The sequence below is a fragment of the Oncorhynchus kisutch genome, linkage group LG6 (assembly GCF_002021735.2).
Source record: "Oncorhynchus kisutch isolate 150728-3 linkage group LG6, Okis_V2, whole genome shotgun sequence".
Classification (NCBI taxonomy): domain Eukaryota; kingdom Metazoa; phylum Chordata; class Actinopteri; order Salmoniformes; family Salmonidae; genus Oncorhynchus; species Oncorhynchus kisutch.
In genome coordinates, this window is record NC_034179.2 from 68,289,590 (window position 1) to 68,305,518 (window position 15,929).

At 43.9% G+C, this 15,929-nt stretch overlaps 1 protein-coding gene across 2 annotated transcripts in view; it reads left to right on the plus strand.

Annotated features, from left to right (window-relative positions):
• Window positions 1–15,929, plus strand: part of LOC109893279 (G protein-activated inward rectifier potassium channel 1-like) — a 29,601-nt gene that overhangs the window by 1,298 nt on the left and 12,374 nt on the right. The window contains exon 2 of one of the 2 annotated variants that reach the window (XM_020486429.2): window positions 14,296–14,512. The exons of the other annotated variant lie outside the window; for it this stretch is intronic. Coding sequence (XP_020342018.1) covers window positions 14,296–14,512 — 217 coding nt within the window. The remainder of the gene's footprint in view (window positions 1–14,295; window positions 14,513–15,929) is intronic. 2 annotated transcript variants of the gene reach the window in all.

The window sequence follows — 15,929 nt, forward strand, 5'->3', positions numbered from 1 at the left end:
TCAACATGAAAGTGGCAAACATAAGAGCACAAGAAAATGTAATACATGGAATCACGTTGAATAGAGCAAACCTATAGGAGTCTCTCTGCACTATGATAGCAGTTGCATATCAGAGATATTCATTCATCTTCTTTTTCTAAGCTTAATTATAAGCAGGTCTTAGTCCACGGTTTGTGCCTCTTTAAACAACAAAATGGCTTAAGATTGAATTTCGGGTGAGCGATAGACATGTCCAAGACAGGGTCTGATAAGAGAGTGAGAGACAGAGAGGGGTTGAGAGAGAGAGAGAAAGAGAGGGGGCAGCTGAGAAAGAGAGAGAGGGAGAGAGAGAGAGGGAGAGAAAGAGAGAGGTTGAGAGAGAGAGAAAGAGAGGGGGCAGCTGAGAAGGAGAGAGGGAGAGAGAGAGAGGGAGAGGGAGAGAAATAAAGAGAGGGGGCAGCTGAGAAATAGAGAGAGAGAGAGAGAAAGAGAGAGAGGGGGGAGAGGAGAGAGAGAGAGAGAAAGAAAGAGAGGGGGCAGCTGAGAGAGAGAGAGAGAGAGAGAGAGAAAGAAAGAGAGAGAGATCTTCAGTGGCGCAGCTACAGCGTGTCCGACATCAGTCACCCTTCAGCCAGTGACATTTAGAAGAGCAGGTGGTTTAACTGCGGGACACGGTAGTGTATCAGTGAGCTGCTCTGACAGAGATCTGGGCTCTCAGGCTGGCGTTTGACAGTTAAAACTCCAGCCATGAAACACACAGAAACAAATCATCATCAGCCATACATGCTGCTCACCCCGATCAAGCATGATATCAGGTCAGAAGTGGCCCTGGACTTAAGACCCTGGAGTAAAGGAATAAATCATATTTATAGTGCATGTGGAAACACCTTTCATTTTCACCCTCATGCAGGGTAGCCTAGTGGTTAGAGCGGTGGACTAGTAACCGGAAGGTTGCAAGTTCAAACCCCCGAGCAGACAAGGTACAAATCTGTTGTTCTGCCCCTGAACAGGCAGTTAACCCACTGTTCCTAGGCTGTCATTGAAAATACTGACTTGCCTAGTTAGGTTAAAAAACACTTTTTTTTGTACAGTCTGGTTTGAATAGGACTTTGTAGAGACACTCTGATACGAAACCAAAGAGAGGCAATAACATTGGTTCTGGGAACACACACACACACACACTTTGAGCTTTGTGTTCCCCCACTGCGAACACATCAGCACATTGAACATACCGCGGGTCAACTTAATAATACATGCATCCAGTGTGGCTGAGAGAGAGAGATTCAGGGAGAACCCCACCACTCTACAGTCACAGCCAGGCAGTCCCCAAAGAGAACAGCCTCCTAAGGCACACAGTCAGAACAGACACAATAGATAGCCCCAAGAAGGGTGTTTCTCTGGGATGAACCTCAGCCTCCCAGGCAGACCATATACAGCAGCTGGAGGGGTGCACCACACCTGTGACAGGGTGTGCACGGTTCTCCAAATGGCTGGTAATTTACTGGAGGGCTAGTTTGTTGATTCGTTTAGACTGTGTAATAATTGAATAGGGCTCAAGCACAGACCCAGGCGCCTTCACAATATAAAGCTCCCCTATTAGGGTGGGTGTATTTTGAGAGGAAAAAGGAGGACGGGGCACAGACGTCCGTTCAACGTCCATTCAACGTCTGTGCCCAGTGGAATGACTTGGAAACAACTTTGATTCAACCAGCGTGTGCCCAGTGTTTGCCCAGCGGTTAGGCTATGAGAGGCAAACACAGAGATTGCGCCATGAAATATGTGAAGCGCAGGCAGGCACTTTGAGCACGAGTAAGAAACCCACACTCACTTTTTCTCTCTGACTACAAAGGGGGGAAAAAAATGAAAGAATAAAACATCATCCCCCCGCCTCCTCTCCTGCTCTCTCTTTGAGTTACCATCCATACAACCCACACTGTGCTCTGGGTTCTTTCGTATCGTTGCTCTGCTGTCAGGCTTCACAGCACAGCCCTGTGCTACTTTCACTTCAAAGACCCTTTATCCGGAACAAAAATGTACAAATAAGCCTCCTAGTTTTGGGAAAACATATCTGAAAACAAATGACTCGTAAATGAATCATATTAAAACAGTTGTAAAAGTTAACATGAATTATAGTCATGAAGAATAAAACATTTCTTCACAGGAATCATGCTAGTTTGTAAGTAAATAAATGTGTATATTTTGTCAGTGCAGTACTAGTAGAGGGATGATGGTGGTGCTGTTGAAACGTGCCCCTCTTCCACCTGTTTCCCAACTCACAAACTGTACAGGTTTTTAAATAGTCCTTTCCACCTTCCATTTAGGTATTGACTTGCCATATGTTCATAAATATACACTGTATATTTATATAGAGCACACATCGGTTGGAGAAAAGCAAAGTCCTGATGAACTCCTGTATTCATTCTTCAGTTAAGTCCCATCATTCATACATACATACATACATACATACTGTAGGACTGTGCAGAATGTGTGTACATAGGTGTGTGTGTGTGTGTGTGGCAATGACAGCTGCTCATTTAGAAGCTCATAAATGACAGAGGAGAAGATGGGCAGGCAGTATTGGCAGGACTACTGTTTGGGTTTACAACATGGTGTAGTTAAGGAATCTGGTCCTTGTGCCCACGTCTGTCAGTCACAGTCCACATCTCATTCCAGCCAGGACCGCTCACTTCAATCAAACCCACCAATCGCACAGCCAGCCACAGAACCCACATCCAAAAAGCAGCGGAGCCAATTCTGCAGGCAGTAACCGAGAATACAGGCCTACGCAAAGATTCATTTTATAAGACTTTTGCTGGATGATTTGACTGGCACTGTGAGCTGGCTGAGCCAAGCGACAGTCCAGTCTTAGACGAATGCCAGGCCTGATCATTGGTAGCTAGGCTACTTGTTTTTTGGGGGGGGGAAAGTGTTGTGTTGACTAGCGTGGTGTAGCCTCGCGTAATGCAGCGCTGCTGAAGTGGCGTGGCTGATTACTAGAGGAGAGCAGAGAGCAGAAGGGCGATGCTCCATCTCACAGGGCACAGAAACATACCAATCAGAGCTGTCACAGCCAACAGCCATCCAAACCCAGAGCTGGTGCTGGCAGGGCCAGGCAGACTCTGTAATCTTTCTAGTGCATCCTGCTGGAACGCTCCTCGCTCTCACACCAAAATATGAGAGAGGCACAGCTGAATGGAGAAAGAGAAGAGAAAAGGCTGTAATATAAAATACAGAGAGAGAGAGAGAGAAAAAGAGAGCTAGAAAGAGACAGAGAGAGAGAGAGGAAGAGAGAGAGAGAGACAGAGGAAGAGAGAGAGAGAAAGGAAGAGACAGAGAGAGAGGGAGCGAGCGAGAGAGAAAGAGAGCGAGAGGAAGAGGCAGAGAGAGAGAGGAAGAGAGAGGAAGAGACAGAGAGAGAGATTTGTGATTTCCACTTTGAAATTTCAGAATGTATTTTTCCTTACAAAGAAATGATCAACCCCCAGAATGTCCATGAATGTGGGCGATGTGGTATAGACTAGACAGGCAGGCAGCTACTAGCACTGGGAGATGCAGTTCTAAGTGTGGGCTGTGAAAAATTGTGAAATCTACAGAGGGCTTAAGGTTGGACTTGCAGACATTGATCCTCAGAGCCTAAATATGGGTGCATGCACACACACACACACACACACACACACACACACACACACACACACACACACACACACACACACACACACACACACACACACACACACACACACACACACACACACACACACACACACACACACACACACACACACACACACCACTACATCATCCCATCCAAGGCAGTGGAAGGGTTAACACTACCACCTGGCCTCTCATCCCACATTGTTATCCGAGGCAATAAAGGAAGCCACGCGTGAAGTGTGTGTTTGAGGTGTGTGGCAGAGTGTGTTTTATTCCTTATATCACTGCCAGAGACCATGTGACCCGTGAGTGATACAGAAGTGGAATGTGGAAGGCAGATGGACACAGTGTGTCGGTGGAGATAAAGCAAGAGCATTTGACTGTAAACCATGATGTTACTCAACAGCTGGAGGTTACAGTACAGTGTACTCACAGAGCCACATTAGGCTAGGCTCTTGTTACCGGTTCTCCAATGTGAATCCCTCTCAGGTTTTCAGTGAACTAGTGGGTGGGCTCTGGCAGCACTGTTACATTAAGCCCTATTTTCGCCATGGGAATTGTGACCGGAGTCCTATTCAACCGTTCCTGTCACAGTCTATGAGCATTACACTGCACATTAAAACACGGTTCAAGACAAGAGACACAGAGAGCTAACTAGCCTCCAGTTTAGCATTGCAGAACAGCCTATTTCAATTTCAGAGTGGATTCTTTTATTCCCAAGAAAACAGTAATTTCCGTTTTCCCTGCGTCTCCTCCTCGTGTGAAGCGCTTCCAAACAACCTCTTTCCTTTCCTCAGCAGCCAGTGAACCAGGGACCACTCCAGTACCTAATCAACACATGCACCGTCGCCTGCCCGCCGCTCGGCCTGCCCCCGATTAATGAGAGCTTTGGAGAGACCCGGGCATGGAGTGTGGAGATGACTCGGATGACCAGGCCTCTTTAGGCCTAATCCATTTCATTTAGCACCTGTCGTCACTGCGGAGATAAGACTCAGAAGATATGGCTCCAAAGAAGAAAATTCACTGGATGGACAAAAAAGGACTGAAAGGCGTTTTAAAATTTGTATAAATGGGTGGTTGTTTAGAGTAGTTACTGGAAACACGCACGCACACGCACGCACACACGCACACACACGCACGCACACACACACACACACACACGGTTGTTTTACCAAACAATTGATTCCCATTCAAAATCCTATTTTCCCTAACCTGTACGCTTACTCTTAACCTAACTCTAACTCCTAACCCTAATGCTAAACCTAACCTCTAACCCTAACTCCTAACCCTAATGCTAAACCTAACCTCTAACCCTAATCGTAACCTTAATTGTAACCCAAACCAGACAGCAAGTAAAAAGCAGTAGTGCCCAGAACCAATTTGGGCTAAACCACACACAGAAGAACAATGGCCAACACATGTCCAGTATTCACTGGGCTGTAAACACCTGACAGTAGACATGAACAATATCCCCTCTAAACGCAGAGAGAGATGAGTTTATCATCACACAAACCCCACCGTGCTGCTCATTGAGATTCAGTGTATAGTAAGACAGTGGTGATATTTCCTGGCATCCCAGAGGATGTTTACTGATGCATCATCCCCCTGTTTGGCACCTCAGAGGACTAGACCACAGGCCAATGTCATGGGAAGGTCAGTATCAGAACAGTCTTATCCAGAGCATCTTACAGGAGCAATTCAAGTTAAGTGCCTTGCTAAAGGACACATCAGATTTTTAAAAATCTAATCAGCTCTGAGATTAGATCGGTTACTGGTCCAACGCCCTTAATCACTAGGCTACCTTTACACAAAGGATTCCTATGCCTCCTCCAACCCTAAACCTAACCGCTAAGCCTAAAATAGCCTTTTTCCTCGTGGGGACCGGCGAAATGTTCCCACCTTTCTGAATATTCCTTTGTTTTACTATCCTTGGGAGGACTTCTGGTCCCCACAAGGATGGTCCCCACAAGTAAAACAAAAAACAGACACAAATAAGTAACATTCTTAGAATGTTCTCTGAATGTTACTAAAGTTTTCTTGTGGTTTTTATGGGAAGTTTTCTTACCGTTCTCGGGAACAATTTGAGAACATGACTTTAAATAGAACCGCGAGGAAACCTGTGGGAGACATTATACGGAAGTACTGCAATTCCCACAGAAGAACGTTGTTTCTTAACATTATCTGAACAATTTGAGAACATTTCCAATGTCAAACCAGTTGAACAACGTTGCCGTGACATTCCAAAATTGAAATGCAATGTAACCATGTTTGAACTTCTGGGAAACGCTCTATTTAAGTAATGAAATAGCAAGAAAATGATGTTTTTGGGTCAAGTTCTTTAAATGTGCTGAGAATGTTCCAAGCCGAACAACTATCGTGCACCATTCCCAGAAAGTTGTGTGCAAAATAACCATACACTGTAGGACAACCAGGCCCTCACCAAGCTCTAAGAAACATCTGGTTCTCAGAACGTTATGTATCAGACCAGCAGTTTGGTGCTGCTTTCTTCTCAAAAGCATCTAGAATTGATAAGTTAAAATGTCCTGTCTGTCTGGTTATGTCAGTGGGAAGGTTAGCGTGTTTGTTTGAACAGAGACAGAGATGTAGAGAGAAAGACTGTGCACCAACAGATATCTCTGATTCTTCCGCTTCACAAAGAGAGTGGAGGAGAGTGCCACAGGCACGGGAAGATTTGCTTGTCAGCGTTTGCGATACAGTCATCCGTCTTTTTAATCTTAACCGACACAGACATCAAGTAAAAAGCGGTAGTGCCCAGAACCAATTTGGTGCTAAACCACACACACAAGAACAATAGCGAACACATGTACAGTATTCACTGGGGCTGTAAACACCTGACAGTAGACATGAACAATATCCCCTCTAAACGCAGAGAGAGATGAGTTTATCATAACACAAACCCCACCGTGCTGTTCATTGAGATTCAGTGTATAGTAAGACAGTGGTGATATTTCCTGGCATCCCAGAGGATGTGTACGGATGCATCATCCCCCTGTTTGGCACCTCAGAGGACTAGACCACAGGCCAATGTCATGGGAAGGTCAGTATCAGAACAGTCTTACAGGGGCAATTCGAGTGAAGTGCCTTGCTAAAGTGCACATCAACAGATTTTAAAAAATCGAATCTGCTCTGGGTTTCAAACCAGCAACCTCTTGGTTACTGATCCAACACCCTTAATTGCTAGGCTACCTTTACACACAGGATTCATAAGCCTAATTTATGTGTTCTCTGTCACCCGGCACTGCATGGAAAATGGTCCAGGAACAAAAGGACAATGCCGAAGGACTAGTCAGCCCATCCCCCTCTGAGGGGCCAAAATGTTTCTCTCTGTTACAGTAACCAGAGGACTGACTATTGAATGTGATAGAATAATATTGTCTGGTATCTATCTAGCGTGTTCACTGAGGATAACTCTGATGCTACCTATATGGATGGATGATCGATGTGGATTCTTGAATCTGTACAGGGTGAACTCTGAATTACTCTTATGCAATTTCTTTTGTCTTCTCATGAATTCTGTCTTGTTTACGTTGGTCTCATCCTCCACACAAGGTATTAGATGTTGTGACACCCTGTAGAGATTAGGCCTTGGTGATCAGATTACATGGTTAACTTGATATCGTTTCATTGGCCATTGGGGGTTGGTTTTGAGTTGTGAAGGTTACATCAGATGTTAAAAATTAATTGCCTTTGTTCTCACTCTTATCCTGTATCCCATCCATGGAGGAAGGATTGTATGATCGATTCTTATTTCCTAGGTTTCTAGGCCTCTGGCCTAATGGACAATTCTTTGTTCATGCTTTGTCTTCTGAGCTAACTGTATGATCTACTGTACCAGTCAAAAGTTTGGACACACCTACTCATTCAAGGGTTTTACTTCATTCTTACTATTTTCATCATTGTAGAATATTAGTGAAGACATCAACACTATGAAATAACACATATGACATCATGTAGTAACCAAAAAAGTATAAAACAAATTGTGGATGTCAGGTCATCTGATGCAGCACTCCATCACTCTCCTTCTTGTCAAATAGCCCTTACACAGCCTGGAGGTGTGTTGGGTCATACTCCTGTAGAAAAACAAATGATAGTCCCACTAAGTGCAAACCAGATGGGATGGCATATCACTGCAGAATGCTGTGGTAGCCATGCTGGTTAATTGTGCCTTGAATTCTAAATAAATCACAGACAGTGTCACCTGCACAGCACCCCCACACCATCACACCTCCTCCTCCATGCTTCATGATGGGAACCATGCATGCAGAGATCATCCGTTTACCTACTCTGCATCTCACAAAGACATGGCGTTTGGAACCAAAAATCGTATATTTGGACTCATCAGACCAAAGGACAGATTTCCACCAGCCTAATGTCCATTGCTCGTGTTTCTTGGCATTGCTTTAGTAGAGGTTTCTTTGCAGCAATTTGACCATGAAGGCCTGATTCAAGCAGTCTCCTCCACGTGTCTGTTACTTGAACTCTGTGAAATATTTATTTGTGCTGTTGTTTCTGAGGTTGGTAGCTCTTATGAACTTATTCTCTGCAGCAGATGTAACTCAGAGTCTTCCTGTCCTGTGGCGGTCCTCATGAGAGACAGTTTCATCATAGCGCTTGATGGTTTTTGCAACTGTACTTGGAGAAACTTTCAAAGTTCTTGAAATTTTGGGGATTGACTGACCTTCATGTCTTAAAGTAATGATGGACTGTAATTTTTCTTGGATTATTTGAGCTGTTCTTGGACTTGGTATTTTACCAAATAGGGCTAACTTCTGTATACCACCCCTACCTTGTCACAACTGATTGTCTCAAACGCATTAAGAAAATCCACAAATTAACTTTTAACAAGGCACACTTGTTAATTGAAATGCATTCCAGGTGACTACCTCATGAATCTGGTTGAGAGAATGAGTAGAGTGTGCTAAGCTGTTGTCAAGGCAAAGGGTGGCTACCTTGAAGAATCTGAAATATATTTTGATTTGTTTATACTTTTTTGGTTACTACATGATTCCATATGTGTTATTTCATAGTTTCGATATCTTCACAATTAGTAATAGTAAAAAGTAAGAATAACCCTTGAATATTATATTTTTGTTCAGTATGGATAAGGTGCAAGCTATAGACCTTTTTGAGTTAAGCGAATCTTGTATTCATGAGCTGGTTCGAAAGCTGATCAAGAAAGATAAGAATGGTCATAATTATTTTCGGACAAAATAATTTAGAGTAAGAGCTGACACTTTTGAAGCCGCAATGTAAAGTGTTAAAAAAAGAGAGTCAAGACACTGGAGCATTCAGGCACTCGTAACGTTTCAGATACCGATAATGGTGTTGGCTTTACAGACAACTGTGGAGAGTCCAGCCACACTCCAAAACGCATGTTATGCTGTCCTCATATTCAAACTCCTAGCTGCTGTCGCACTCCTCATAGACTAGCGAGTCCATTTAGGGCAGCAGCTGCTCCTATTTCAGTCATTAGGACATTTACAAACAATGCAGAAGCAGTCTCATGTTGCGCAGGTTAACATGCAGTGAGACCATCTCTCACTTAAATGATATTGGACCATTCCCACCATGGTGAGAACGGGTGAAGACCCAGTACAATGCGTATATTCTTGAAATGCGAGATGTATGGCAATTACTTTTGCTTTCAACTCTAAGTGAAAAGCAAACTTGCTCGCTCTTTGGGGTCCATCTCATGCGGACTGGACTAGGTTCCTGGCTTGTAGGCAGGGCACAAGAGAACATTTTGAACAGTACGCAGAGAGGCTGTGGGGGGGGGGGGGGTCCTGTAGATAACACATTTCAAGGAATTATTACATGGGCCAGCACACTAAACAGTGAGTACTTGTACTCACTGCAAACGAACAGGACTTGTAGTGAAAACTTGTTGGGATCTGTGGAGGGTTCCCATCAAAGTATTGGAACCTTGAATTTGGGATTCCACCTTACTTTATGCGTCTTAAACTAGACATAGAGCAAATGTTTCAGACCTGGATAGCACTTGTCTGTACTAGGACTAGTAACCGGAAGGTTGCAAGTTCAAATCCCCGAGCTGACAAGGTACAAATCTGTCAATCTGCCCCTGAACAGGCAGTTAACCCACTGTTCCTAGGCCATCATTGAAAATAAGAATTTGTTCTTTACTGACTTGCCTAGTTAAATAAAGGTTAAAAAATAAATAATAATAATAATATAGTGATAATCAATCATTTTCTCTTTATTTAGCCATCTTACATATAATGCCTTATTTGTTCATCAAAAATTGTGACTAACTCACCACAGGTTAATGAGAAGGGTGTGCTTGAAAGGAAGCACATAACTCTGCAGTGTTGGGTTGTATTGGAGAGAGTCTCAGTCTTAAATAATTTTCCACACACAGTCTGTGCCTGTATTTAGTTTTCATGCTAGTGAGGGCCGAGAATCCACTCTCACATAGGTACGTGGTTGCAAAGGGCATCAGTGTCTTAACAGTGCGATTTGCCAAGGCAGGATACTCTGAGCGCAGCCCAATCCAGAAATCTGGCAGTGGCTTCTGATTAAATAACATTTTCACAGAACCGCTCGTTGCAATTTCGATGAGGCTCTCTTGTTCAGATATCGGTAAGTGGACTGGAGGCAGGGCATGAAAGCGGTAACACATCCAGTTGTTTGTGTTGTCCGTTTTGGGAATGTACAGTGGCTTGAAAAAGTATTCACCCCCTTGGCATTTTTCCTATTTTGTTGCCTTACAACCCTGGAATTAAAATATATTTTTTTGGGGGGTGGTTGTATAATTTAATTTACACAACATGCCTACCACTTTGAAGATGCAAAATATTTGTTATTGTGAAACAAACAAGAAATGTGATTGGATGTTAATGATTTGACTAAATGTATTTGACATTGTTTTGTTATTTCGGTTATGAGCCTCCTTAAAGGAGGGAGGTGTAGGAATCAGGAGCAGGAGAACAAGGAAGTCCCAGTGGCACAATCGTTTATTTAAGACGTCCCAACTCAGCAACAACATGGGGGAGAATACGCCCAAACGAGGTCGCCACCCACAGGGAAATAAATGTTACGCACGGAGGAGAAACCTCTACTCCTAAACACCAACCGGTACAAACTGCGGTACAAACTGTAAAAGAAAACCCCGTGGTGCAGACACGCACCCCTAACAAAGATACCACAGCAAACAATCCCGCACAAAGACTAGCAGGCAGCGGAGGTAAATAAACCCCCCGAAATCAACTAATAGGACCCAGGTGTAAACAATACAGACAGACACAAACGAAAAGGAAAAATGGATCGGTGGCAGCTAGTAGGCCGGCGACGACGACCACCGAGCACCGCCCGAACAGGGAGAGGAGCCACCTTCGGTGGAAGTCGTGACAATTACGATGAACACTAGATAGTTTAATTGCATTTTTGACAGTGAAACGAGGCTACTCATGCGTGACTAAAACCTCACCCAAATATATAGCCCCATTGGAAAATAGAAATTTACTGAAGAATTTCATTAAAAAAGAACATATATATATATATATATATATATACACTACCGTTAAAACATTTGGGGTCACTTAGAAATGTCCTTGTTTTTTAAAGAAAAGCACATTTTTTGTCCATTAAAATAACATAAAATTGATCAGAAATACAATGTAGACATTGTTCATGTTGTAAATGGCTAATGTAGCTGGAAACGGCTGATATTCTATGGAATATCTACATAGGCGTACAGAGGCCCATTATCAGCAACCATCACTACTGTGTTCCAATGGCACGTTGTGTTAGCTAATCCAAGTTTATCATTTTAAAAGGCAAATTTATCATTAGAAAACCCTTTTGCAATTATGTTAGCACAGCTGAAAACTGTTGTACTGATTTAAGAAGCAATACATCTGGCCTTCTTTAAACTAGTTGAGTATCTGGAGCATCAGCATTTGTGGGTTTCGATTACAGGCTCAAAATGGCCAGAAACAAATAGCTTTCTTCTGAAACTCATGTCTATTCTTGTTCTGAGAAATGAAGGCTATTCCATGCGAGAAATAGCCAAGAAACGGAAGATCTCGTACACGCTGTATACTACTCCCTTCGCAGAATAGAGAAAACTGGCTCTAGCTAGAATAGAAAGAGGAGTGGGAGGCCCAGGTGCACAACTGAGCAAGAGGACAAGTACATTAGAGTGTCTAGTTTGAGAAACAGACACGTCACAAGTCCTTAGTCCTTAACTGGCAGATTCATTAAATAGTACCAGCAAAACACCAGTCTCAATGTCAACAGTGAAGAGGTGACTCCGGGATGCTGGCCTTCTAGGCAGAGTTCCTCTGTCCAGTGTCTGTGTTCTTTTGCCCATCTTAATATTTTCTTTCTATTGGCCAGTCTAAGATATGGCTTTTTCTTTGCAACTCTGCCAAGAAGGCTAAATTGTACTTAGGGACATTGGCACGTCAAAAGCACATTGTCAATGCTCCCATGTAAGACGCTCTTGATGTCATGGGCCCAAGGACTAGAAGTGAGATATATATAATATACTGTACATACACATGTCAAATATTACTGCCCACTCACTATAGGTTCTATGGTTTGGTCTGGAAGTACTGGAAATGCTCTTGAGATTCATATAGCAGGTAGGAGGCAGGATAAGAGGATCCTAAAACAGCAACAGCAGTGTGTTGAGTGGAGGAGTGGGACTATGTGGGGGTGCAGTGTGCAGGGTGTGTGTGTGTGTGTGCGTGTGCGGTAGAGAAGTGTTAAAGGTGAGGTGTGTGTAGGTGGTGAGGCTGACACATCGTCCCAATTATCAGGAAGGTTGAGATAAGAAACAGAGATGAGAAAACTGCAGTAACAATCTTTCCCTCAGTTTTGGAGACTTACTGTACAGAGAGAGAAAGAATGTGAAAAAAACTGAAAAACATAAAAGAAAATTAAGATTGTGACCTTCAGTGTGAATAATAACAAACTGGAACAGTGGGAATAGAAACAATTCTGCAACTCTCCACACTCATTTGTCCTTCGATTTGAAACACAAAACCTACATTTCTGACAAACAGCATGTCTTAAATGGCCAATCAGCAGTTGCTACATCCATTTTTGGACATAAATTAATTATTTATTCCCCTTGAGTCTTGAAGAATATAACTGATTAGCTTAGTTTAACTATCGTACCCCATCAGAACCTAAAATATAAGATTGTTTTACTCCAACGTTTGTAAACTAAATAAATGTAAACAAACACTGTATAGCCCCCTTGGTTAAAACTATCATTTTAATATCATGGATGGTCAGTCCCTGCATCAATAGCTCTGCCTATGAATTTGAGAGTGAATCCAGCCCAATCCCTCAGTTTTTTACAGAAACAGTGGTGGGGAGATGGCTTTGTTATGGCTTTTGCTGATTGGCCCATTCATGTTCATTAACCCTCTTATTTTCCTCACGGAAAATCCCAGCAGCTGCATTGTGCACAGACTTACAGATAGAGAGAGATACAGAGAGGGGTATAAGGAAAAAAGAGAGGGGAGGTGGAGGGAGACACAGAGAGAGAGAGAGAACTATTAGAGAAGGCTTCAGAAAGAGGGAGAGAGAATGAAAGAGACAGAGAGAGTTAAAGAGAAGAGCCCAGCTCAGCTTAGCTCAGGCAGCTGAGAGCCCAGCGCTGTGCCCTGTCTTCATCTGGGCAATGAAATGCTTCTGCACCAGTTAGCACGCCGCAGGCTGGGTCTGTCCAAAAAGGGATTTCTCACCACCTCCTCATCTAATCCACTGCAAATTAATGTGAAGGGCCAGGCTTGCCACTGACCCGGGTTCTATCCCACAACCTGCCGTGACTGGGACTTCCATAGGGAGGTGCACAATTGGCCCAGCGTCGTCCGGGTTAGGGGAGGGTTTGGCCAGGCTGACTTCAGTTGTCAGTTGAACGCTGTTTCCTCCCACACATTGGTTAAGTGGGCGGGTGTTAAGAAGCAGAGTTTTGTGGGTCATGTTTCGGAGGACGCATGACTCGACCTTTGCCTCTCTCAACTTTCAGCCTTGAATATTTAGAGGAAGGAATGCCCTCTGTGGCTCCCACGTGGTACGGGGCAAAAGAGAGAGAAGGAGTGTGTGTATGTGTGCGTGTCTCACCTTGGAGAGTGGTGAAACTAGCAGAGTTTAGTGGCTTTTTCCTGGCACAGATGTGTGGTGGTTCCCTGGGTTGGAGATAAGGGGAGGGGGATGGGATGGTGTGCTGGGTGATAAGAGAAAAGAGTTACGTTGTGCTGGAGGCCAATGGCACCTAAAACATAAATGTTCTATCATATATCAATGTATGCACCCCCATGTCCTGAAATGTTCCTATATTACTTTTGGCTGCCTACTTTGTTCTGCTTTATGTGCTGTCCACTCACCCACCTCCTGAAGGGAAGAAAATAGGAAATGAACAACAAGACAAACAGCATGTGGTGGTGTAGAGAAGATTGATAGGCTCCAGGCTACTCTGCTCCAGTCACACTGTTATCTACAATCATCTTAATAGCACTGCAGAGTGACTCCAATAGAGGCCATGGTAGAGTGGAAAAATGCAAGTCTACAGTTTAAAGTCTATAAAAAAACTCTCTCTCTTTCACCCCCCCCCCCCCTATTTCTCCTTTCTCTTCTCCCCCTCCCTCTCTCTCCCACCCTCTCTCCCAGTCTCGTCAGACCCCGGAGGGAGAGTTCCTACCCCTGGACCAGTGTGAGCTGGATGTGGGTTTTGGGACGGGTGCGGACCAGCTCTTCCTAGTGTCACCTCTCACCATCTGCCATGAGATCAATCCTAAGAGCCCTTTCTTTGACCTGTCCCAGCGATCCCTCATGAACGAACAGTTTGAGATTGTTGTCATCCTGGAGGGCATTGTGGAGACCACAGGTGACAAACCGCTACCTTCTCTCCTCTCCTCTTGTTAACCCGGTACTCTCTTCTTCCTACCCTTCTCTCATCATTTTCTTTCACTACCCTTTATCCTCCTTTTAACCCCTTACTCTCTTCTTCCTAAAGAGGCTCCTCCTTTTCAAAGGCCCAATGTAGCCATTTTTATTTCAATTTCAAATCATTTCTGCGTAATAATGAAGTATCTTACTGTAATAGATTTACATTCAAAATAGCAACAAACAAAAATATTGGGCCAAAAACCTATTTCTCCAGCAAGTTTCACGATGGAAAGCCACAACTCCCGCCCATTCAAACCTGCTGATTGAAAGGTCATAACATTGGTAAAAAAAAAAAAAAGGCACGTATTTACAGTGGTAGTTTCATCAGCTGTTGTACAATATGATATAAAACACAGGGAGAAAATGAATTTTGAGTGCACTGGGCCTTTATTTGATTATCCTTCCACTCTTGAGTCCTTTCCCGATCCTTTTATTCTCCACCTCTTTCCATTCAGTGGGTTGCTCGTTCCCTATCTCCACCCTTTAGCTTGCTATGATGTTATCCCTCTCTCGCACCTCTATCCTCTGAACTCAAATTCAACTGTATTCTTATGTGCTTACCAGCCTTACCTCTTCATGTCAACCTGCCACATATCCCCGTGCAATATCTCCATCCAGATTCTGGAGATAGAGTCAGACTAACACATCTCTCTTAATCTCCAAAACCCTGTAAGAATGTAGCAGATATTAGGATGCGTTCAGTGGATGCGTTCAGTGGATGCGTTCAGTGGTAAACAGAGCGAGCAGTGGAGAGGTGGACTTTGGGTATTGAGGACAGCACCGGGGAATGGCTTCCTGACTGAATTATGAAGGACGTTTTATTACTGCGGGATGGTTTTCATCCCTACCCCATGTATAATAGACAGGGTCATAGATGCGATTGTCACTAAGATAAATAAGCTGGGGGTTCAGCTGAAGTTTTACTGTATTTCTCACTGGGCAGGATGCAGGGTTAATTCTGGGATAATTCTGTAACAGTAAGAGACGTTGAACACAACAGCTGTACTGATCTACAGGCAGGCTGCAGGTGTGCTGGGTCACCTACGGCAACACAAGTGCTTTTCTGTCTTCTACATCGAACAATACGATTCCTCATCCTAATTTTCATACCTAAATAACAAAGTCTTTGTCTTCTCTGGCATCATTTCTTTATTTCTCTGTTGCCTTCTCTTTTTCCTTTCATCTCTCCTCGGTTCTTCTCCCCTCCTCTCTTCTCATTGTCCTGGGCAGAAGAATGAATAGGCTTAGAGGAGGAGGGAGGGATGAGCAGGCAGGCAGGCAGGCAGGCAGGCAGGCAGGCAGGCAGGCAGGCAGGCAGGCAGGCAGGCAGGCAGGCAACATGGTCTGTGCTCTGT